The 26,162-nt window shown below is 35.4% G+C and overlaps 1 protein-coding gene across 4 annotated transcripts in view; it reads left to right on the top strand.

The window, feature by feature from the left end:
• AFG2A (AFG2 AAA ATPase homolog A) overlaps positions 1 to 26,162 on the top strand; it is a 364,625-nt gene that overhangs the window by 72,769 nt on the left and 265,694 nt on the right. For all 4 annotated transcript variants that reach the window (XM_058721440.1, XM_058721439.1, XM_058721442.1 and 1 more), the window contains exons 11-13: positions 326 to 535; positions 20,191 to 20,244; positions 22,356 to 22,435. In XM_058721440.1, coding sequence (XP_058577423.1) covers positions 326 to 535; positions 20,191 to 20,244; positions 22,356 to 22,435 — 344 coding nt within the window. The remainder of the gene's footprint in view (positions 1 to 325; positions 536 to 20,190; positions 20,245 to 22,355; positions 22,436 to 26,162) is intronic.

The raw sequence follows: 26,162 nt of genomic DNA, 5'->3' as shown, positions 1-26,162 counted from the left end.
GCTTAATAGACTGAGCCACCCAGGTGCCCCAAACCTAATTTTTAAAGTCATTTAAATAGAAGATAGATTTAACAGTATGTTCAGTCATTTAAATAATTATGTATACAAGCAGAAACATTTTTTCTTTAGTACTTTTATAATATGCAGCTCATTTTATGTACTCTGATTTACTTCTTGATAGAATTTTTAAAGGATCTTCTTTCTAGATTCTTAAATGATTATATTCCTCTTCTTGCACTTTTTATTGCTTGATTTATTTATTTATTTATTTATTTGGTCCTTTGTCTTCACAGAACTTACATTTAGAAAATGCTCTGTTTTGCAGGTATCCTGGTCAGATATAGGAGGACTGGAAAATATCAAACTAAAATTGAAACAGGCTGTGGAATGGCCTTTGAAACATCCAGAGTCTTTCATTCGAATGGGTATTCAACCACCTAAAGGAGTTCTTCTGTATGGGCCACCTGGATGCTCTAAAACAATGATTGCAAAGGCTTTAGCCAATGAGAGTGGCCTGAATTTCCTAGCTATAAAGGTAAGGTGTTAAATTTTTAGATTGCTACTTTCTTTTCCAGCCCCACTAACACCAATCCTCTGATTCTTGTCCTTAGAAAAATATGAAAAGACATCTTAAGGAATAGTTGATTTTTTTGTTTTGTTTTGTTTTTGTTTTTGTTTGTTTTTGAAGTTGATGGTAATATAATACAGGGAGATGAGCTCTAACTAAATTAGTGCATGTAATCAGCAAAACATGGTGGACAATAGAAGACAACTTTAGTTTGTTTTGTTATTATCAGTATCTCTTATATCTATGTGTAATAGAAACCAGTCTTGTTTAAGTTCTACATTTTTTAATTGTATTAATCTCTTTTGCTTAACCAGGACTTAATTATAAATATAGTATTTTCAAAGAATTCAGATACTTTAAATGGTAAAACTAAATTCCTTAAAAATGCTTTTCCAGTCTGGGAATAATTGTACAATGTTTATTTTCTGAAATACACACATACATTATCTGTTCATTGCTCTACGCTATTACTTGGGATAGATAATCTTACTTGACATGTAGTTTTACATTTACTTTAGGGCCGGATATAATTTTGTTATTAACTTTTATGTAATATCATATATCCAGTTAGGAAATATACATACATAAAACCTAAAATTCTTTAGTAGAATGAACTTTATCACAAAAGTATGTACTTCAGTCTGTTAAATATCAAATTCATTTTGTAAGAAGCACCTGATAAAAGGCTCCGTTTTGATAGTACCAGGGATTTTTTTTCATAACAAAATATGTTTCCTATCTTAGAACATTAAACTCCTTGGCAGTTTCAGAGCATAGAATTTATTTCAGAATAGAGTCAGTTTTTTACTTAAAATTTTTTTGGAAATGTTTAGATATGTTTAGGTTCTTTGCTTTTTAAGAATCAGTGTGTGTACAATCACTACTATTTGCATAGTTTTGATTGTCTTTTTGTGGAAGATATTGGATACTGAAGATACGGGGAGGGAACAATTTTCACTCTCATCAGTGATACTGAATCACAACTATCACACAAGTTTTAAAGTTTGCAGGTTTAAATGTTGGAATAATGAGTGATTTTGAAATTTCAGAGACCTCTTGATTTCTCTTTGGTCCCGGTCCTCTTTTCTCATGGTAATGAACATGGCCATTTTACTGGCATTTCCTACTTGTTTTACTGTCATCTCCATTTTTCTGTGCCTACCTTGTTGTGTATTCCACAACTGTATATTCGTAATCTTTGAATTTTTTATGTCTACTGGATATCTGAAACTTATTTGATGAGGCCTTCACTCACAGTTATTTACCCTTGAATCTCAAAAAGGAGCACATGTATTTTCCTACAAACTAATATCTCATGTGATCTAAGATAACTTTTCCAGATGTTACCAGGACTGCTCTCTGGCCTATTGTAGAATTACTTAGAAATACATTTATTACTGTTTTTAAGTATGAAAACTTTCATGACTTTAGACAGTTTTACTTTTACCTTTTTTTCATTGTGAGAAAATGATAAAAAGATTCTTTGAAAGGTTTATCTTGGACACTGTTCATGTAAAATAACCATGAATATGTTAACTTATTTGAGTTTTTTCATTAAACTCATGTTCATTTTTCTTTCAGGTCACACACACAAATGATAAGTGATGTTAAGAAATTTTCTTATTCAACTGAGTTCATACTTGCTTAGATATAATTATATATCCTACTTACTAATTTTTATTTAACTTTTTTTGTGTGTGTGAGGAAGTGTGTGGATGAGTGGGGGAGGGGCAGAGGGAGAGGGAGAGAGAAAATTCTAAGCAGGCTCTATGCCCAGCACAGAGATCATGACCTGAGCCAAAATCAAGAGTCAGACACTCAACTGAGCCACGTAAGCGCCCCTACCATGGATTTTTATTCAATATACAATTTAGTATAATTTGGCAGTATTATTCAGTTTTTGAATCTGGGTGGGGAATATATTTAATGAACAATGAATGTTCATTTTACTATTTTTTAAGTTTTCCTACATGTTTATTAAAAGTTTCCAAAAGAAAAAGTTGGGCACATGAAAAAATTATTTGTTTTTCTTGGCATTTTCATTGGTCTTTTCATCTTGGTCTGATTATTGCTTGTGAGAAGAGTTTAAAGTACCTATATCATATAGCTTATGTATGCAGAAATGAAGTCAAAGAAGTTGGGAATTTATATTCTATTCTTTCTAGTTTCACTTTTCTATGAAGAAAGTTGGCTTTTGGTCACAACATATATTTTTTTTTTCCAAGGGATCTAAGTGTCAAAATTAAATTTGAGCTTTTGGAATAACAAGTCTTACACATTTTGAAAATGATCAGAAAAATGTAGATAGACAATGAAATTTTCTAGCCAATTGGAAAATATGGGTATCTTACATATATTGAAGGAGAAACTCCCTAACATTTTTTTTATAATTGTAATTACCTTTAATTCCCAAAATAAAGATTTTAAAGACTTTAAACATTTCTTTCTCTGAGTTTATGAAAGAACCCTTTAGCTTCCCCTGTGTATCTTTTCTAAACAGTGATTCAAGATGTAAACTCTACTCATAGTTGAGACTTCACCTTGGCTGGTGTGAACTCTTAATATCCTTTGGCATCTGTATGTGTTCTTGTGTAGACTGTAGCACTTGACATGTGCTTAAGTTTAGTTTGTCATCTGGGTCAATTATATCAAAATATTTTCCAGTTGAAATTTCCTCTCTGCTTCTCTTTTGGTTTTGTCTGGAGTGCTATAATAGATTAATTGCCCTTGTGTAGTTGGGCTGCTTTAGTTTATGAAGAACTGTTACTGATCCTGGAAGAAGGGTGGTTAGGCCTCTGATAGGGATTTTCAGCAAGTCCTTTATTAGCTGTTATTGGTGAGTATAAGAATATAATGAGCTTAGTGTAGGCTTGACTTTTTTGGGGAAATTTTCTTCTGATACTTGTCTCAGGGAGGAATTGTACAAAACACATCTCATTTTCAGGACACTCTGTATTTTATTTAAAGCATGCACAATTCAAAGTACTTAACTATTTTTTATGTAATTTGATCCCCTACTATTCTATTATCAAAGGTACAAAATAATCAGGTTGGTAAGTTCCAAGTTTATCTTTCAGCTTTTACTTTTAAATTATGTGGGCTGGTTTAGAAATCATAGAGTTTCTCTTTTGCAGATACTGTGTGGAAGATTGCATAGATACACCTCTTTTGTATACTGAATGCTTTAAGATTAGTTTCTAGGATTACAAATAAGTATAATAATGTTTAAGAAAGTGAAATGCCTTTTCCAAGGTCAGAGTTGTAGTGATGGTACTGAAATTTGATCAGAGGACTTTCTGACTGCAGAGTCTAAGCTCTGACCCACTATATTATACAGCCTTCCATTTTACTTTTTTTTTTTTTTTTAAATTTAGTGTCTAGTGCTTTTTTTATTTATTACATCATGTTACTGGCAAAGGTAGTTCAGGCAGTTTCTATAGGGTAGGTTCATAGAAGTGTGAAGATGTTTCTGGGACATAGTTCAAAAAAATTTGTTTCTGCAGGACAAAGAAAACTGAGAAAAATAACATGGCTTTAGAGTAGAAGTTAGTTAAATTAATAAGAAAGAGTAATCACTGCCAGAGAAACAGGAACCTGATGAATAAAATAGAAGTTGATAGAGCATGTGACTTAATTTTAGGATCGTGAGTTTGAGCCCCACATTAGGCATGGAGCATGCTTAGAAAAAGAAAAAATAAAAGAAGTATATGGAAGGAGACTAGTGGTTGAATAATGTGGAGTTTGAAATTGACATATTACTATATAATTTGTGCTCTTGAAATTGTATTATAATGAAAAGAGCACTAAGCTAGGACTCAGTTTTGTTTGATTCCTAACCTTGCACTTTTTAGTTCTGTAGCCTTAAATAAGTTCTCTTGGTCTCAGTTTTGTTTGTTTTATCTGTATAGGCTCTTTGAGAGGATTAGGATATTAAGAAGTAAGTGAAGAAACTTTGGAGGGCATAACAACTCAATTCCTTATGTGTGGACTATAGATACTTATGACTTCTATATTAAAGGGTTCAATATAGAAAGGGGGTAGGGAAGAGCTACTTAATAGTGGAGACCCCTGACAAATGCTACCTCAGCCAGGTGATTAGTCATGTTGATAGTGTGACAAGAATGGCACTTTATTTCTGTGGTCTTTCTCCCAAACACTCATAATCTGTGTCTGAGAAAAACAGGCAAAACCAAATTGAAAGATGTTCTATAAAATATCTGATCAGTACTCCTGAAACTGTCAAGGCCATCAAAAGTAAGGAAAGTCTGGGAAACTCACAGCAAAGAGGAGCCCAAGGAGACATGATAGCTAAATATAATGTTATGGTGGTTTTCTGGATGAGATCCTAGAGCAGAAACAGGACATTAGATAAAAACTAAGGAAATCTGAATAAACTATGGACTTTAGTGAACTATTATTGATATATTATTATTAACTGGTTATAACAAATGTACTGTACTATTATATGATATTAATAATAGGGGAAACTAAGTGTGCAGTGGGGGATTATGGGGTGGTGTATATAGGAACTCAGTACTATCTTAATTGTTCTGTAAATCCTAAACTTTACCAGAAAAGGTCTATTAATTAAATAAAGAGTTTTATGGTCAGAATCACAGACACATTACAGACATTTAATGAATATAACTGAAGTTAAAAAGACTGGCTTATAGTTCTATGTACTGCGTTATACAGAAAGAGTGGAATATATGGAAGGAGAAAAATCATGGGGGAGGTTGTCAGGTTCTAGGGTAAGGGCTTTGGGGGAGACCTTCTTTCCTATTCATCATCCCCCTGTTCATAGTGATAATGGAAAGTTCCTGGGAAAATAAAGCCCTGAGAGGAAATTGGCTGGGGAATCTGGGTTTGGGACTTCCCTGAGCTTGCCTATTTCACTGCATTTCTCAGTTGAAGCCTATAAAGGAGTATGTTGGTTCTGGCCCCAGACCCACACCCCAACATTATAAAGAATACTTTCTTTGAGTGTTTGGGTTATTTTTTCTTTCACCTTAGATATAGCTTCTAATTTAGAGTCTCACCAGGAGCCATGTCCAGATTCATGCCTTTTGTGGACCCTAACTCTTTATTCTCCTTCTGTAGGTTTATTTGGGCTCATCTAGATTCTGATACCTTTTGAGATTCTATTTAATTTCCTTTAGGTTTTTTTTTTTTTTTAACTTTAATAATTCCTTCAGCTTTTCTCCAAGTAGTGTTCTTATATGCCCCATATGCTTAAATTGGCAGTTATTTGCATCATTATTAAATAAAGATATATACTTAATTTTATCACTGTTTGAATGGCTATTAGGGAGTGACTAATAGTAATCAAGTGTTAGGACAAATAGAATAATGTGCTATTGTCAGTATCGCAAAATTATGTAGAAGTTAGATTGGATTTACTTAAATATGGCATTATTTGTACACTAAGCTGAGATGTTAAAGTTGAAGCATCATATGTTAAACTGAATCTTAATAAATTTTGGGCTTATATCAGTCAATAAAACCGCTATGTAAAAGATGTCTTGATGCGAAAATATTGTATAACATTTGGCTAAAAGCAAAAAATTACAATAATATGAACTAAAATAACAAAACTTTTAGCATTTTGAATCTAAGAAGACTTAGATTTAAAAAAGAGAAGAATACTCTCAGACTTCTAAGAAGTTTACTTCATAATAGAAAATTTTATTATTGGGTTGGTTTAATTTTTTATTCATGGATTGCGGCTGAGAGAAATTAGTCATGTTTTCCTCCTTTTAATTCTCTTTTGAATGAAATTTAATTGAAGTTGAAATACTATAATTTTGTGTCTATAATATTTTAAAAATTATTTGTAAATGTTTTACACACATAGTTGTGTAATTCAGATTATTAAGTGGTATAATTCAGATGATTATAATTCTGTGTGTTCTGTGTTCTGTGTTTCTGTACATGTACAGATGTAAACAAAGATGCAGTAGATGGGCTCTTTGCTGTCTGTCAACTCATAATTTAGTGAAAGTGACATTTGACTAAACGTGATATAATGAAATGGGTAATATTTAGAATCTTGATGATTAATCATATGTGAGAAATGAGAAAGAAAGAGAGAAGTCAAAGGTGATTAAAATTTTTACTTTAAGTGACTAACAGATGGAAATATCCTAGCTTCAAAAAGTTAGCAATGAGGAATAGAAGCAGATAAGAGGTGGGAGAGCAGATACCAGACTGGGAATTAGCCATGTGGACTTTGAAATGCCGTTAGAACAATATGGCACATATGTCCAAAAGGCCTTTGTAAATATGGGTGTGTAACTCAAGAGAAAGGTCATTTCCAGAGATGGAAGCATGCAAGGTGAGAGCCAGTGTTTGCAATTCTGTGTTTAGTAAAGGAGATGGAGAATGACTAGAGTGGTCAACAGTCATATAAAGGGTTTTTGTGGGCATGTATATACATTCACACTTTATAGCCAGCTGAATTGTAGTCAGCATGGTGCCGCTGTGTAAATTCTGAAATGTGTCATTTTTGTTTCCTGAATGAATAAATTGTGGGGAAGGTTTGTGTTATATTTTTTTGAGAAGAACAGCTTGAATTCTGTTCCCTTGTCTGCTAGCCCCTCTCCCTTTTTAGGGTTTTTACTTGCCCAAGACATTTCTTGCCTAGTACTTGATGCCTGTTTTCAAACCCTTTGAAGTGCTTTCCCGAAATGGCCTTCTGTATGTGCTGATGCTGTACTTTTTATTAATTTTCAAGATCCTTTACTCTTATTACATATATGTAATTCTATCTCATGTGAGTTTGGGTTTTTATGAGCATATTCCATAACATTTAACCATAGTTAACACTTAGGTTAACTTGCCTTCCCTAGACATTTTAGAACTTATAAAAGCTTGGTTTGAATTGTAATAGCCAAAAGCAACAGGCAAGTGTCAGACACATTTAAAAAGCCCTTGGGAAGACTGTAAAAAACCCAGTACTGATTAAAGGGGCAAAATTGCAAGAGCATGAAGTATAAATATTATATTCGAGTTTGTGACTTGATATGGTATAAAATCATGAAACAGTACAAGATAAGTCAGATTTAGTTTTCACTGGATTAATAGCATAGCTGGACAAATATCTTTACATGTATTTATGTTATATTTGTTTAGTAAACTTGAGCACTTGAAATCTTAATCATGGAAACATGAAAAATAACACTACTCCAAAATAAGACTATTTATGGTACTTTTTTATTTTTGGTAGTTTTTCTTGATCACCCTTGTGAGTGAAGCAAATTGTCTAGGCAGGTGAAATGTGGCAGCACTAACAAAGCACAGCTATTTGGTAAGTAAAATTGAAAAAGAAATTACCGTATCTAGTCCCATCAACCCTATCTATTCTATGCATTTATGTATTATGTATTTTAAAGAGTTACAAAAAAACTTATGAGCAAATGTGGGACTCATTGACCATGCTATACATCTCTAACCCTTATATGTTGATGTAAATGTTCTCTTGTTTATAATGGTTATCAATAAAATTCTTATTTTCAAATAACCCATGTTAGCAGCTATTTATTGAGAATTAACACTTTGCGCTTGCTGCTTGTTCTGCTCTCACAGATACCTTTGAATCTGAATTGCTGGTACCATGTAAAATCTTAAGGGCATGTTTCCTTTTTTAAAAATGTTTTATTTTTAAAAGGGCTTGTAGGGGCACCTGGGTGGCTCAGTCGGTTGAGCATCTGACTTCAGCTCAGGTCATGATTTCACGGTTCGTGGTTACTTTGTGTGTGTGTGTGTGTGTGTGTGTATGTTGTTGTTGTTGTTGTCGTGATTTCACGGTTCGTGGTTAGTGTGTGTGTGTGTGTGTGTGTGTGTGTGTGTGTATGTTGTTGTTGTTGTTGTTGGTTTTTTTTTTTTTTAATTTTTTTTCAACGTTTTTTATTTATTTTTGGGACAGAGAGAGACAGAGCATGAACGGGGGAGGGGCAGAGAGAGAGGGAGACACAGAATCGGAAACAGGCTCCAGGCTCCGAGCCATCAGCCCAGAGCCTGACGCGGGGCTCGAACTCACAGACCGCGAGATCGTGACCTGACTGAAGTCGGATGCTTAACCGACTGTGCCACCCAGGCGCCCCCGTTGTTGTTGTTTTTAATGACTTAAAATTATTTGGTTCCCGGTTCCTGGTCTCAGAGTCAGGTCTGGGCTTCAGGGACGTAAATCTTGATGCTGTCTGCACTCTCTGTGGCTGAGTTCTGCCACACAGAAGCTGCCCGCTTGGCTTGCCAGGAGTCTCTTGCGGGCCTCCTGACGCTGCTTGTCCCTGACATCGGAGGTCTTGTCGTGGCTCACTGCCAGCTTGGATTTAGCTGGCTTCTTTGGAACTGGAGGGGGTGTTTTCTTCTCTTCCTTCCTCTTCTTGGGCTCTTGAGCTGATAGTTTGGAACCTGGAGCCTGCTTCAGATTCTGTGTCTCCCTCTCTCTCTCTCTTTGTCCCCCACTTGTTATCTCTCTCTCTCTCTCTCTCAAAAATAAATAAATAAACATTTAAAAAAATAAAAGGGCTTGGAGAAAATAGAAGACATTATAGTTTTTAGAAAGAATGGTCTGGGAACCAAAATCCTGCATTTTTATTATCATTTCTTCCATTTAACTTTTTCTAGGACTTTTGACATATCCTTCTTTGTGCTTTGTTTTCCTCTGGTTTTCAGTGAAGTAAGTTAGACTAAATAACTCTTAAAGCCCTTCCACTAACAACATTCTGAGTAGTTCTCACAATGCTTATATTCCAATCTGTGGCTTATCCTTTGTTCTTGTTGGTTGCTAAACTTTTAGGGCATTTTCTCTAATTGTCAGGTGTAATTGTTAAGAGACTTGTACACCAGTTCTGCTGTTTATTAAGCTGTGTAACTGTGCAGATTACTTAAACTTTATATATTTTTTTCTGTAGAGTTCTACTAATAAGAGTATTTACCTCAGAGGACTCCTGTAAGCATTGGGGGATAATACATATCAAGCATTTAGCAAGATTTCATGAAATTAGTTAACAGTAGTTGCTACTTTCTTCTGATTTTAAGATATGGATATATATTTGGCTTCAAATGGAAAAAAAACGTATAGCATCATAGCTTATGATTCCTTAAGTTTTCTGTTCGAATAAAATGTATATGTCTTTGAAACGGAATTTAATCTTTTGCAACATAGTAATTTTTGGCAGTTTGAGCTTTAAGCTCAAACTTTATAGAATTCTAGACCTATGTGACATATCAGTGCAGCTACTGGGTTGCATTTTACAGGCCAGTTATCTAGGTATGATTCATCAGTGTGTTATTCTATGCAAAATCATATGTTCTGTAGGGGCCCTCAGAAGTCATTTTTATTACTGCTATGACTTTATAATGCTTGAATTATTCCAACTCATTTTCTTTACAGTACAAAATTCTTAGGTTATACTTTCAAATCTGGTTGTTGTTGTTTCCTCTTTTGTTTTGTAGGGAAAAAAACACATTGTTTCTTATTCATAGGTTTCCTGTAGCTTACCTCTATGTAGTAGGGTAATGCCCCTTTACTGATTGAGGTCAAATGCCGTATGTTCACATTTTCAACATAATATCAAGTCTGTTTGCCTGTACATCAGATATTTAAAACATTAATCTTTCCATTATCAGTAGCTGGATATTGATATTGTATTCTTAGAGATCATAATCTTACACTTTTCAAACCTGAAGTTCAGGTCATCCTTTTTAGAACCATGATCTGTGGAAAACATTAATCATTTTTTCAGATTCTCTAGCTGCTTTCCTTCAGTTAAACCAGATAATTAGAAAGCAGCATATATGCAGTGTATATATTGCCTGAATTTAAAGATACATCTTCACTGGATGACTATCTTATTTCATGCCCTTGACTTTTATAGAGAGTTGCTGTAAGAACAATAAGAATAATGCAGACATGATAATCATTACATTAAAAACAACAGTGACACCAGCAATTTCCTTTCTGATTCTTATCATGCCACACTTGCCTAATTAGTTACCCTAAATGAAGTAACATTCTGCATAAAAATTTCTCACCCTTTCCTCACTCTATCCCCTCTAAATCCCCTTTCCAAAAAAGATCCATTTTCCTAATTATCTGAAGGATACAGGAGTGCTGATTCATAGGCACATAGGTACCCAGTGTTTATAGCAGCACTGTCAACAATAGGCAAATAATGGAAAGAGCCCAAATGTCCAACACCTGATAAATGGATTAAGAAGATGTGGTATTTATATACAATGGAATACTACTTGGCAATGAAGAAGAATGAAATCTTTGCCATTTGCAGCAATGTGGATAGAACTGGAGGGTATTATGCTAAGTGAAATAAGTCAGTCAGAGAAAGACAGGTCTCAAATCATATGTTTTCATTCATATGTAGAATTTGAGAAATCTAACAGAAGACCATTGGGGAAGGGAAAGAATAATAAGATAAAAACAGAAAGGGAGACAAAGCTTAAGAGACTCTTAAATACAGAGAACAAACTGAGGGTTGATGGCAGTCAGGGATTGGGGGGTATGGGGAAGATGGGAGATGGGCATTGAGGAGGGGACTTGTTGGGATGAGCACCAGTTGTTGTATGTAAGTGATGAATCATGGGAATCTACTTCCAAAGCCAAACTACACTGTATATACACTGTATGTTTGCTAATTTGACAATAAATTATTAAACTAAAAAAATAAAAATCTGCCCCCCAAAATAAATAAAGTTTGTTTTATTGAGTGGGCCCTGGTTCTTTTTTTATTGTTCACTTTCTCAACTCCTTGTCCACAGTCTCCTTTGGGTAAAAGTATAATTTATCATATTGCAAATGAATAGCACTTGCTTTATTTGTTTGACTTTGTATATTATGAAAGGGCAGACATTGTTTTGCACTGAAGTGCAGGACTAAAAATGATCGTGTGAGGTGAAACCAGGCAAAAATGATCAATGGAGAATATTACAACTGGTAAAAGACATTTAAAAATTTGGCAAAACATTAAGAACTTTCTTACTCTTGGTTGTAAATGTATAAGGTAGTGCATTTTGGCTGTATAACAACAGCTTTCTTGCTGGTCTCCCTTCTTCCAAAGCGTCTTAGTCTAGCCATTCATTTATACTTAAAAAGAAATTTTTTTTTAAATGTTTATTCTTGAGAGAGAGAGACAGAGACAGAGTATGAGTGCGGGAGGGTCAGAGAGAGAGGGAGACACAGAATCTGAAGCAGGCTCCAGGCTCTGAGTTGGTTTTTTTTTTTTTTTTTTTTAAACCTAAAGTAGTATCTTTATTTTTTTTTTCCAATATATGAAATTTATTGTCAAATTGGTTTCCATACAACACCCAGTGCTCATCCCAAAAGGTGCCCTCCTCAATACCCATCCTCCACCCCCCATCAACCCTCAGTTTGTTCTCAGTTTTTAACAGTCTCTTATGCTTTGGCTCTCTCCCACTCTAACCTCTTTTTTTTTTTTTTTTTCCTTCCCCTCCCCCATGGGTTTCTGTTACGTTTCTCAGGATCCACATAAGAGTGAAACCATATGGTATCTGTCTTTCTCTGTATGGCTTATTTCACTTAGCATCACACTCTCCAGTTCCATCCACGTTGCTACAAAAGGCCATATTTCATGCTTTCTCATTGCCACGTAGTATTCCACTGTGTATATAAACCACAATTTCTTTATCCATTCATCAGTTGATGAACATTTAGGCTCTTTCCATAATTTGGCTATTGTTGAGAGTGCTGCTATAAACATTGGGGTACAAGTGCCCCTATGCATCAGTACTCCTGTATCCCTTGGGTAAATTCCTAGCAGTGCTACTGCTGGGTCATAGGGTAGGTCTATTTTTAATTTTCTGAGGAACCTCCACACTGCTTTCAGGCTCTGAGTTGTAAGCACAAAGCCTGACACGGGTCTCGAACTCACAAACTGTGAGATCATGACCTGAGCCGAAGTTGGATGCCTAACTGACTGAGCCATCCAGGCACCCCCCACCTTTTTAAAAAAAATTTTGTTTTCATTCATTTATACTTTTATAGTCCCACTTTATGAGGACACTGCAGTTCATTTACCCATTTTTTAAATTGAAGTATAGTTGGCATGCAATGGAGCCAACTAATCTTCGACAAAGCAGGAAAGAGTAACGGAAGAAAGATGGTCTCTTTAGCAAATGGTGCTGAGAGAATTGGACAGCAACATGCAGAAGAGTGAAACTGGACCTCTTTCTTACACAGTACACAAAAATAAATTCAAAAGGGATGATGGACCTAATTGTGAGACAGGAAACCATCAGAATCCTACAGGAGAAAACAGGCAGCAACCTCTTTGACCTCAGCTGTAGCAACTTCTTACTTGACATGTCTTTGAACGCAAGGGAAATAAAAACTATTGGGATTTCATCAAGGTAAAAAGCTTCTGCACAGCAAAGGAAACAATCAACAAAACTAAAAGGGAACCTATGGAATGGGAGAAGATATTTGCAAATGACATCCGATAAAGAGTTAGTATCCAAAATCTATAAAGAATTTACCAAACACAACACCCAAAAAACAAACAATCCAGTGAAGGAATGGGCAGAAGACATAAATAGGCACTTTTCCAAAGAAGACATCCAGATGGCAGACACAGGAAAAGATGCTCAACATCGCTCATCATCAGGGAAATACAAATCAAAACCACACTGAGATACCATCTCACACTGGTCAGAGTGGCCAAAATGAACAAATCAGGAGACTATAGATGCTGGAGAGGATGTGGAGAAACGGGAACCCTCTTGCACTGTTGTTGGGAATGCAAATTGGTGCAGCCACCCTGGAAAACAGTGTGGAGGTTCCTCAGAAAATTAAAAATAGACCTACCCTATGACCCAGCAGTAGCACTGCTAGGAATTTACCCAAGGGATACAGGAGTACTGATGCATAGGGGCACTTGTACCCCAATGTTTATAGCAGCACTCTCAACAATAGCCAAATTATGGAAAGAGCCTAAATGTCCATCAACTGATGAATGGATAAAGAAATTGTGGTTTATATACACAATGGAGTACTACGTGGCAATAAGAGACTCTTAAATACAGAGAACAAACAGGGTTGATGGGAGTGGGGAAAATAGGTGATGGGAATTGAGGAGAGCACCTGTTGGGATGAGCACTGCATGTTGTATGTAAGTGATGAATCACTGGAATCTACTACTGAAGCTAAGACTATATGTTAGCTAATGTGAGAATAATAATAATAAAAAAAATTGGCATGCAATGTTATACTAATTTCAAGTAAGTATACAGCATATTGTTTCAACAATTCTATACATTACTCATTGCTCATCATAAGTGTAGTTACCATCTGTCATACATTATTATAATATTGACTATTCCCTATGCTGTGCTTTTTATCTCCATGACTTATTTATTTTATAACTGGAAGTTTATACCTCTTTATCTGTTTCACCCATTTTTATATTAATGAATTACAGGTTTAGAGGTTTTTTTTGGCTGCAAAAAGTGCTTCTATAATATTCTTGTATATGTCTCCTTGGGTATATGTACAAGGGTTTCTCTGGTGTATATATACATAGAGGTTATTGTTATTGAGCATGAACATCTTAAACGTTACTAGGTATTTTGAAATTGCCTTCTTTTAAGTATCAATTTTTTTCCTTAATTTTTTTTGAAATTTTTTTTTTAATGTTTATTCATTTTTGAGAGAGAGAGAGAGAGATACAGAGTGCAAGTGGGTGAGGGACAGAGAGAGAGAGAGAGAGAGGGAGACACAGAATCCAAAGTAGGCCCGGGGCTCTGAGCTGTCAGCGCAGAGCCCAACGTGGGGCCCAAACCCACAGACCACAAAATCATGACCTGAGCCAAAGTCAGTCGCTCAACCAACTGAGCCACCCAGGTGCCCTTCCCTTAATGTTTTGATCAGTTTTCCTAAAATTTTGGAGTCTTAAGTTTTTTACTCACTAATCATGTCATTGATATTTTTGATGACTTTGAATCTTGTTGACAGAAATGAACTATTTCAAATTGTGTGAGATTAATCTAGATAAGAGGTCAGCAAATTACACAGCCTTTGGGCAAATCCAACCTGCAACTTGTTTTATTTTTATTTTTTTTATTTTTATTTTTTATTATGAAATTTATTGTCAAATTGGTTTCCATACAACACCCAGTGCTCATCCCAACAGGTGCCTTCCTCAATACCCATCACCCATCCACCCCTCCCTCCCACCCCCCGTAAACCCTCAGTTTGTTCTCAGTTTTTAGGACTCTCTATGTTTTGGCTCCCTCCCTCTAGCAGCTTGTTTTAATCTAGCCCTTTAGTTAAGTATAAATTTTATATATTTTTTTTTTTTATTTTTTTTTTCAACGTTTTTTTTTTTTTTTTTTTTTTTTTGGGACAGAGAGAGACAGAGCATGAACGGGGAAGGGGCAGAGAGAGAGGGAGACACAGAATCGGAAACAGGCTCCAGGCTCCGAGCCATCAGCCCAGAGCCTGACGCGGGGCTCAAACTCACGGACCGCGAGATCGTGACCTGGCTGAAGTCGGACGCTTAACCGACTGCGCCACCCAGGCGCCCCTAAATTTTATATTTTTAATGAGAGGTTAAAAGAAAAAGAAAAATGTGACAAAGGCTGTAGGTAGCCCACAGAGCCTAAAATATTTATTGTCTGGCTCTTTATATGTTGTCTTTCTTAATTCCACAATACTTGAGAAATGCCTTCAAGTTTATTTACCTCCCTGCTGGCTTTAAGTGTAAATTTTGTGTTCCTATCACATAGTCTAACCTGGGTATAAAAACAAGCTTATAAAATGATTTGGTATTAAGTTGTTGCTGTTTCTTAAAAGTCCTTCAAAATGTGGAAACATTCTGCTTCAGCATAACCGACATTTCATCATCTTCATTGAAGTTAAATCTATTTGGGACTGCATTATTTAAGAAATTAAGATAATTAAGTCATCAATGTTAAGATTAGAATAGTGAATCATGTTCTATTTTGGGGGAAATAAGCTTAGAAACAACTTCATTGTGTAAACGTGATTGCTTGGAGACAGTTTAAGTACCAATGTATAAACAATCGGTATACCAATTATAAAATTTAGTCATCAAAAGCACTGTCCCAAGCAAGTTTTCTTAATAATGTGTTTGCTTACAGATGGTTTACGTGTTCCCTGGTTTATGGTGGATTTCAGTCTGCGATATAGAAGTAAAAATACCTTATATGTTAGATGATATTTTATAATATGTCATACTTATGCTTTTAATACATCTGCCCCTAATTAGCCTCAAACACTAATTTTTTTAGATCTATTACTCTGAAATAATTTTGAAAAGATTATTTTTAAAGAGGAAAATAGACATAAGTAGAGGAGAGGTTTTTTTGTTTTGTTTTTTAGGGAACCAATTAACTTGTTAATGTTATATAAAATTTACTCATGCATAATCCTCGATTAATAAAAAAAATCAGGTAGAAAGATAGGACTGTCTCTCTCATTACTTAAGGATTTCAGTGTTGATGCTATCAAATAACTCAACTGAACCTAATGGCAGTATCTTTGGGGCAGCTGGTTTTGGTCACCTGAACATTGAGATACTCTTCCTATTCTTTTCTTATTCTTATCCTTGACTATTCCACCCTGATCCCCATATGTTTTAATGTACTCGTTTGTTACCATATTTCAGTATTTTTGAAGCACCCATTGTGGAGATAAGTATACAAAAACAGTATTAAAGATTGTCTCCTTTTTCATCAGGCATATTTACACCCATAATTTTTTGTTCAATTGTCCCTTCTGTCTTCTTTTGGATTAGTCAAATGTATTCTGTTATCCTCTCTTATCTCCCCTATTTTCTTAATAGCTAAACTTCTTTGTTTTACTTTAAGAAAAATACTTGCTCTAGGTTTATAGTCTTATAGTCTATATATAGACTTAATTTATAGTCTACCTTGGAATTATACTATGCTACTTTATATATATAGTAAGATTCTTAAAATTTACTTTCCTTTGTGTTATATTTGTTCTATAGTTTATCTCTGCATGTGTATAAACCCCACAATATATTATTACTTTTGCTTTAGATGGTCAATTATCTTTTATTTTTAGATGTTTATTTATTTATTTTGAGAGACAGCACAACCAGGGGAGGGTCAGAGGGAGAGAGAATCCCAAGCAGGCTCCATGCTGCCAGCACAGAGCCTGAGGTGGGGCTCGATCTCATGAACTTTGAGATGGTTACCTGAGCCAAAATCAAGAGTCAGACATTTAACTCACTGAGCCACCCAGGTGCCCCACGATGGTCAATTGTCTTTTCAAGAAATTAATGAGAAAAGGAGGATGTTATATTTAGCCACATAGCCACATTTCCAACATTCTTCATTTCTTTGTATTTGATACACATTCCCCTCTGGTTTAAGAACTTCCTTTGACATTTCTTGTAGTGGAGATTTACTGATGATAATTTCCTTCAGCTTTTGTTTATCTGATACAGTCCTTTATTTGCCTGCAGTTTTTTATTTTTTTATTTTTTTATTTTTTTTTTTAAAATTTTTTAACGTTTTTATTTATTTTTGAGACAGGGAGAGACAGAGCATGAACAGGGGAGGGGCAGAGAGAGTGGGAGACACAGAATCTGAAACAGGCTCCAGGTTCTGAGCTGTCAGCACAGAGCCCGACGCGGGGCTCGAACTCACGGACCGTGAGATCATGACCTGAGCCGAAGTCGGACGCTTAACCGACCAAGCCACCCATTGCCTGCAGTTTTTAAGGCTATGCTATTCTAGCTTCACAACTGTTTTTTCTTGCAGTACTTTTGCTCTGATATCACCTGGCTTATATTGTTTTGAATGAGAAACCAGTAGTGATTCTTTTGTTTATTTGTAATGTGTCTTTATATTCTCTGACTTCTCTTTAAGATTTTATCTTTATTGCTGGTTTCCAATAACTTGATCTTGATGTACTTGGTATAATTTTTTTCCCCATTATATTTGAGATTTGTTGAACCTTTTAGATCTGTGGTTTCATTGATTTTATCAAATTTGTGTATATTTTTGTCTGTCTCCTTAAGCTTTTTTCTTGATCTCCAATTAGACTTATTTTAAATCTTTTTATATGGTTATACAGATTCCCTTAGTCATTTTTATTCAGTCTTTTTTGTTTCTGTGCTTCAGTTTGAATAGTTGCTCTGTCTTCAAGTTTACTGATTTTTCTCTGCTGCAGTTATTATATTTATAATACCTGGTCTGCTAATTTTATCATTTCTATTATTTCTGGGCCTAAGAATATTGAATCTTTTTAAACTTCAATATTTCTGTCTGTGGATCAAGTTGGGGTTTTTTTCTTCTTTTTTTTTTTTTTTTGAACTCTCTAAACTTTATAGAAAGTTTGCAGGAGTAGTCACAAGTAATTTTGTTTTTCTTTAAAGCATTTGAGATTAATTTGCTGCTGTATGCTCCATTACCCTGAATGCTTTAATGTGTATTTCTACCAAAAAATACATTCTGGTCACATAGCCATAGTGCAAACCATCAAATTAAAAAAGAACATTATTATTACCATATAAGTTTATCACTTGTCCCTGAACTGTCTTTTATGACAGAATGATCTGGTCCATAATCATGTGTTCTATTTATTTGTCATGTCTCTTATGTCTTCTTCAATTGAAAACAGTTTCTCAGTCCTTCCTTTACTTTCATGACATTGACATTTTTGAACATTACAGGTCAGTTATTATGTAAAATATCTCTCAGTTTGGATTTTTCTGATATTTACTCATGTTTCGATTCAGATTTTTCATAGAAATAATGCTATGTTCTTCTCATTGCATCCTATCAAATGATACTTGATTTCAAATTGTCCCGTTACTACTAACGTTAACTTTGATTATGATGGTGTCTGCCAAGCTTCTCCACTGTAAAATTACTGTTATCCCCATGAAGTTCATGTTACTTTGTGGATAGTTACATTGAGACTATATATCTTGTTCCTTAACAAATATTTCATTTATTTATATTAATTTATATCTTCATCGGCTCATGAATTTCCGTGCTATTCAGTGGATCAGCATTCATTTACCAACATTTGTGTTGATGCCTCCATTGTATCACTTTGGCCAGTAGGCTCTTTTAGCCTGGTATTTGTGTGCTTTTGGCAGTTTTACGTCTCTCTGAGCACTTTCTTGCAGTAAGATTTCCAGACTCATTTTGTACTTTGCCTTTCCCAGACTTGGAATCTGCCATTTCTTTAAGACGCCCTGATGCCTTTTGGTGGAGAATTTGGAAACCAAGTTTTTAAAATTTAAAAGCCGGGCTCTGGGTGCCAGCTGTGCTTATTGCTTTTGGGGTATGGCTGTTCTCAGGTTATCTCACAGAACAGAGCTCAGGAATACACACACACACACACACACACCCCACACCCCCCACACACCACACACATTTTTATCTATATTTATTTAGCTAAGTATATTGAAAATCTTGAAATTATACTGATAATTCCAATGTCAGTTAAATATAGCAGAATTTATTCTTATTTTCTTTATTTATATGTTTATAACTCCTCTAATAGTGAGAAGCCTGGCTACTATCATCCTTAATTATTTATTTAATCAGTCATTCTAAATAAAATTCCCCTGTATTACCTCTGCTGCTTTTCTTTCAGAACAATCATGTCCCTCACCCCACTGACTCCCCAATGACATTTAACATTTTTGAATGTTAACATTTTTTCTTTCTTAAATATGTAAAATATCATATATTGTATGAAAAACAGTGGGCCTTCTTTTTTTATTGCATACTATCTACTTTCTCATGGTACATAGTCCTCACATCACAAGAAGTCATGGGGTATTAAAAACAAAAAAACAAAACCCTGTTGTCCTGAGAACCACAACTGTTCCCTTCAGATACTAGTGTGAAGTTTGTTCTATAATGCCAAATGTCCTTCTCAGCTATGGAAACTTTCTCTCAATGTGCTCATTTGAATCAACTGGTAAGAGCATGTTTGGCCCTGCATTTTCAGTGTCTAGATGGCCAAGTCAAGTGAGAGCAGAGAGCTTGAGAGTGGCATTTGTATAGGAAACACACAGGGACTGTAAGATAATATCATGGATTACATGACTTCCATTCAATTCTTAGGAATTATCATGGAGTCATAAGAAGAGTAGCCCTGAGGTTTTGTTTCTTGTCACAGAGTGCCATTGATCTAGTGGACTGGGTTCTAAAATGACATGTAGTCCTACTCGGAACCAGTCTCTGGTTAGACCTGGGAATACTTGGGTGGTATCTCTTTGTTGGTCTCCAAAATTAGACTGTTCTATCTTCAGTGCCTAGCACTGTGCCTGATACAGAGTAAAAAAAGTATTCATTGATGAATGAATGAAAGACAGATGAAGAAGAGGTTAAACTATTATATTTAGCCACAGCTTTTCCTTTGTACTGATGTCTAGTTTCTGGGACAGAATGGCTTTAATATTTGAGGCATAAATAACACCCAATGTAAATAAATATGCTAAAGGAACCAGTTTAAGAGCATATTTTTATTTTTTCCCTTTTTCCTCTTTTACGTATTCATTTTCTCTTTCATTGAAAGACATATATATTGTTGCATTTTTATAAGGACACTGAACAGTTGTTCTCTTTTCATGCAGGGGCCTGAATTAATGAATAAATATGTTGGTGAATCTGAAAGGGCTGTTAGAGAGGTAAGATAATTATGTCTTTGTGTATGGTTTCATTTTGTTTTGGGTTACTGATTCTGAAATTTCCAAATCAAAATTCTAGTGGTGTATTTTTTCTTCAGGCAAATATTATTTTATTATTTAAAAATACAATTTTGAGGGGCACCTGAGTGGCTCAGTGGTTAAGTGTCCAACTTCGGCTCAGGTTATGATCTCATGGTTCATGAGTTCAAGCCACGCTTCGGGCTGTGTGCTGACAACTCAGAGCCTGGAGCCTGCTTCAGGTTCTGTGTCTCCCTCTCTCTCTGCCCCTCCCCCACTTGTGCTCTATCTCTCTCTCTCTCTGTAAAAAATAAATAAAAATGTTTTAAAAATTACAGTTTTGATAATCTACAATACTTTGTTTTTGTCTTTAAACATCATCATATTACCAGCCGTTAGTTTTACCAAATAAAGATTGTAACAACTGCCAGAATTTCACTAAAAACGAAAAAAAAAATGTACATCTGTACTTATAAGGAATGCTTGATCTCAGAATGAGATTTAAATCCTTTAAATTATGTAGTCCTTTAAATGAAATGAGCTTAGTATAAAAAAATTTCACTTTACTCTCATTTTAATTGTTTTACCTTTGCCTAGTGATTTAGACAGTGCATTCCCCCTCTTCTAAGATTTACAGTTAGTGCTTGATTGTTTTAATTTATTTTTCTTGAGAGAGAGTAGGGGAGGAGCAGAGAGAATCCCAAGTAGGCTCCACACTGTTAGTGCAGAGCCTGACATGGGGCTTGATGTCACGAACTGTGAGATCATGACCTGAGCCAAAATCAAGAGTCATCTTAAACAACTGAGCCACCCAGGTGCCTCAAGCCAGCTCCTGATTGATAGGCTACTCATTCATATCGCGGAAGCTACACAACTGGTAAATTCATGCAAAATCAGGGCACTTGGATTTGGGTAACTACAGTAATTTGACCACAGGTTTTGGTTTGCTAAGCAGAGGTTAGTCTGCCTCACACAGACAGCCTGCCTGTATTCTTTCAGAAGCTAAGCAAGGACAAGAACACACAAACAGCAATGGAATGGATGGTCTCCAGGAATGGAATGGATGGTCTCCATTTGTGAATACCTGGGTGCCAACCCAAGAGTATTAGAAATTAGAATACTTCATTTTTCATCTGAGAAAAAAATTTTAAGTTACTTTTGTCCTATTTTTATTATTTAAAATGTAGACAATGGCAGTTGTAGGAAAAAAGGAAATGTTTATTAATAATGTTACGATAACGGTTTTGAATTCTTATGATCATGATCCTTGTGACCAGAAAATGGGGGGTCTAGGTTACAGGAAACACACCTTTGGATTTCTTTCTGCCTGTGCTGATTTTTTCTAGGCCATTTCCATATGTTCCCCGCCCCCCCGCCCCCCCCCCCCCATGGCTGTCTGGCCAGTCTCTAACATTGATAGTCTGATTGACTTCTGATCTAATCAGTCTATGCTCTTTCAAGTTTTTTTTTTTTTTAATTGTTTAATTTTTTAATTTTTAAAATTTACATCTACATTAGTTAGCATATAGTGAAACAATTGATTTCAGGGAGTAGATTCCTTAATGCCCCTTACCCATTTAGCCCATCCCCCCTCTCGCAGCTCTGGCTCTTCCAAGTTTTGATCATTTTTCTTGTCCTGGCTTTATATCAATCATTACTTTCCCATACTGTCTTCAGAGAAATGAGCAAGGAATGTGGCTTTTGGGTTTATGGGTATTTTATATGCTAAGCTATAACTGATTTTACATGTTTATGGCTTTTCTTTTAAACATGTGTTTATGATAGTTAATAATAGCTGTCATTTACTGAGCTCTTACTATGTTCCAGGCACTGTGCTAAATGCTTTGCATTCTTTTTTTTTTTTTTAATTCAATTCTTCAAATAATTTTCTGAGGCAAGCATTTACGATTATCTCCACTTTATAGATGTGGAAATTGAAGTTTAGAGAAGTAAAGTTACCCGCTGAAGGTCATGATTGGGCTGGTTGACTTGCACATAATAGATTTAGTTCCTAACAGTTTTCAAACTAAAACCCAACTGCAGAGTTTCTGAAGTTTGCTAATCTTTAGTTAATGTGGTACTTTTTTCACCAGATCTTCCGAAAAGCGAGAGCAGTGGCTCCTTCCATTATTTTCTTTGATGAACTTGATGCCTTAGCAGTTGAAAGGGGCAGGTAAGAAATATTTAATAGGACTGCAATTAAATATCAGTGATTACATTGTGGAGGATATAGTATTTCTTATACAAATTTTATTCATCAAAGTATTTGGCCTCCATAAAATAATTTTTAATTCATGTAAGTTTTTTCTTATATCCAACTATTTTATGTTCTCATTTTATAATACTTTCATATACGTTTTTTAAAAGTGTTTTTTAATGTTTATTTATTTTGAGAGAGAGAGACAATGAGCGGGTGAGGGGCAGAGAGTGAGGGAGACACAGAATCCAAAGCAGGCTCCAAGCTCCAAGCTGTCAGCCCAGAGCTGGACATGGGGCTTGAACCCATGGACCACAAGATCATGACCTGAGCTGAAGTCTGGCGCTTAACCAACTGACCAGCCAGGTGCCCCCATATACCTTTTTTTTTTTAAGCATTCATATCCATTTGGGGCATTTGAGTTAATTTTCATAGTTTATTATTTACAGATACCCCTATTTACAGAGACCCCCCCTAGCACTGCCTATCAGAATTTTGGTTGTTATAAATGTATGATAAAAACTATAAGCAACACTCCATTAAAAATAATTATACAATACAGTAAAACCAATTATAATAAAAGATTTTAATACTCTCTAGATTAGATCATGTTTCCTAAAATATAGTTACAAGAGAATAAAAATTAGCATTAATAGTTTTATTCCTGAATCTTAAGCAATAAAGATTATTTATATCATTTCAAATAACGTGTGTATATGTATACAGATGTATGTACGTGTATGTGTGTATATGTATAGGTGCATGCACGCACGTGCACTATTTGCAAGTATGATTTTTTTCCTCTACAAATGTTTATAGGTCCTTTTAAGGATTATGTGCTGTAAGTACTTCATGTAGAGAATGTTAATGTGTGTGCTTTGTGCATAGCTTCCTGATGTATATATTTATTAGAAAAGTTCTGCTGATGATAATTACAGTGATGGTAGAAGGCACCTTGTAGGTCCCCAATATTAAAGTCTATAAGAGGCATTGGTGCTCTCTTCCTTCCTGAGGAGAGCTGCCTCATGAGATGAGTATAAACTGTCATTAGGAGACTATTTTAAGAGGTAGTCTGTCCTACTCTTCACTCTACCCATTCAATATCCTGCAATATCAACCGGTCTTTTTATTTTATGAGTTGAAGTACTTGAATTCTTTTATAACTTCTGAGATGAGATACGACAAAAGGTTACAAATAGCTCAAGTTCACCTTTAACTACAAGAGAAGGAAAAGAAGCCTGAGAAGTTTGCTGAAGTAGCATGACCTGCCACATATTTGTGACATCACAGACCTTTTTGGAGCCTAAAAAAGGAATAGGGTAGGATACATTGTTTAAATATGAACCAGATGGGAGGTAGAATATGTAGCAGAGTTCTCATAAAATGCTTTTGAAATATAGTGGTGTGAGAAACCAGACAAGGCATTTGATAGAAAAATCCTGTTTTTGCAGAAAGTTTGGCCCAGTAGGAATTGGGTGCAAATATATTAAGAGATGCTAATGATTTACAGCCTCCAGATATAATTTCCCCTACTAGTCTTCATCATGTTGTATATTTATACCTCCCTCCCTCAGTGGCTTGTTCAAGCTAAATTCAAATAAATTCAATGCTGTTTCCTTTGTATAGAAAAAACAAATAAATAAATAAAATTTTTGGGGGCGCCTGGGTGGCGCAGTCGGTTAAGTGGCCGACTTCAGCCAGGTCACGATCTCGCGTCTGTGAGTTCGAGCCCCGCGTCGGGCTCTGTGCTGACAGCTCGGAGCCTGGAGCCTGTTTCCAATTCTGTGTCTCCCTCTCTCTCTGCCCCTCCCCTGTTCATGCTCTGTGTCTCTCTGTCCCAAAAATAAATTAAAAACATTGAAAAAAAATTTTTAAAAAAAAAGAAAAATTTTTGGTCACATTTGTTGACATTTTAGAAAGCAGCAATGAGGCTGATAAGTAAACATAATGCTAATGGTCCACTGTAGAGATTTTTGGTTGTACCTTTAGTGCACTAAGTCTTCTATAGATTGTGTTTTATAGCCATAAGAATCTCAAAGAGAATGCTACCCTGTTTTCTTTTCTTTGTTTCTAAATTTTGTGATGGGCTAGCATTACCTAGAAAGTGATTGTTTTATCTAAGTAGAATGCTGGCACCTAAAAACTAAAACATACAAAGCCTACACATGTATGTTTTTGTTCTTCAGCTATTTGAATTGTACAGTTTCTAGAACTTTAAAATAAACAGCTATTGATAGATAACGGTATAAAATTCCGAAGGTACTAAACCAATTTTATGCATTGTTAGAAAAATAGAAAACATAGGAAAATTAAAAATTCCATAAACTAGGAGGCATTTCTACATAATATTGTGATATAGAATAGTTATTGCTTTCATTTGTTCAACAGTTTTATGTTTCCTGTGATAACATTCAGATCAAACCCATATGACTAGTTCAAAAATGATAGTGCATGAAAAACTTCTTCTTATCAAGATTTTAATTTCTAAACTTAAGATGTTTAACAAATTGAGCAGAGAATTGATGATATATGCTAGTCCTTTTTATCCTGTTTGGTAAATCAATTATTTTGACTATTTGAAGTTACTCAAGTTAGCTATGAAACTGAGGTTTGCCGCCAGCAAGCACATTGTAAACAGAGCATAGGTATATTGTTTGCTTAGCTTTGGAAATATTTGTGCTTGTAGAATGAGAGACTTTTCATGCTTATGTAGGTATCTAATGACAACCACTAGTTTCTCCTCTTCCCTGTCCCATTTAAGTTTCTTTGAGACTTGAAAAATAAGTAAGCCTGATGTCTTTTTCTGTATGCCCATTTAAATTATGGCTGTTCTGGGGGCGCCTGGGTGGCGCAGTCGGTTAAACGTCCGACTTCAGCCAGGTCACGATCTCACGGTCCGTGAGTTCGAGCCCCGCGTCAGGCTCTGGGCTGATGGCTCGGAGCCTGGAGCCTGTTTCCCATTCTGTGTCTCCCTCTCTCTCTCTGCCCCTCCCCCGTTCATGCTCTGTCTCTCTCTGTCCCAAAAATAAATAAACGTTGAAAAAAAAAAAAAATTTAAAAAATAAAAAAAAAAAAAATAAATTATGGCTGTTCTGAATTCATACTGTGAGTTGGAGGAAATGTTATAAGATTCCTTTTACAAAGTGTTTTAGTGATCTGTATAAGATTTGGGAAAATTGAAAATGCTGTTAAGGTAGCAGAGTACTTTGGAAAATAGGTATTATGTCTGGCAGTAAAGCACTGAGGTAGGGAAGGGCCAATAATGATATTAGCTAATATTCATTTAGTGCATATTATGTACTAGAAACTGTTCTAAGTGTTTTATAGGTAAAGAAAAAACTCACAGAAATGCCCCTGCATTAATGCAAGGTAGGATACTTTACATTTGGCAATTGGCCCCACTACTCTGCCTCACCTCCCAGCTAGCTTAAAATTTACCCTTTTCAAGGTTGTAGTGGAGAGGAGAGAACAAGCTGGGCAGTAAATCATCAGTCAGCCTTATCTGAGGCAGCAGTCTGGTCCTCAGAAGTGAGTCCCCATATACTATATTCTCTTAGCCCAGTCTCCTCTGATGGAAGCAATGGCCACTGACTAACTGGGAGATGCCTAGAAGAAATTCCTCTGTCTGAGACATTCCATCTAGTTAGGGGATCCTGAATCTTCCTCATTAGATGACATTGATTGCCTGGGCAGAGCAGATATA

This window comes from Neofelis nebulosa, chromosome 3 (genome assembly GCF_028018385.1).
Source record: "Neofelis nebulosa isolate mNeoNeb1 chromosome 3, mNeoNeb1.pri, whole genome shotgun sequence".
Classification (NCBI taxonomy): Eukaryota; Metazoa; Chordata; class Mammalia; order Carnivora; family Felidae; genus Neofelis; species Neofelis nebulosa.
This window is presented reverse-complemented; position numbering and strand designations above follow the sequence as displayed.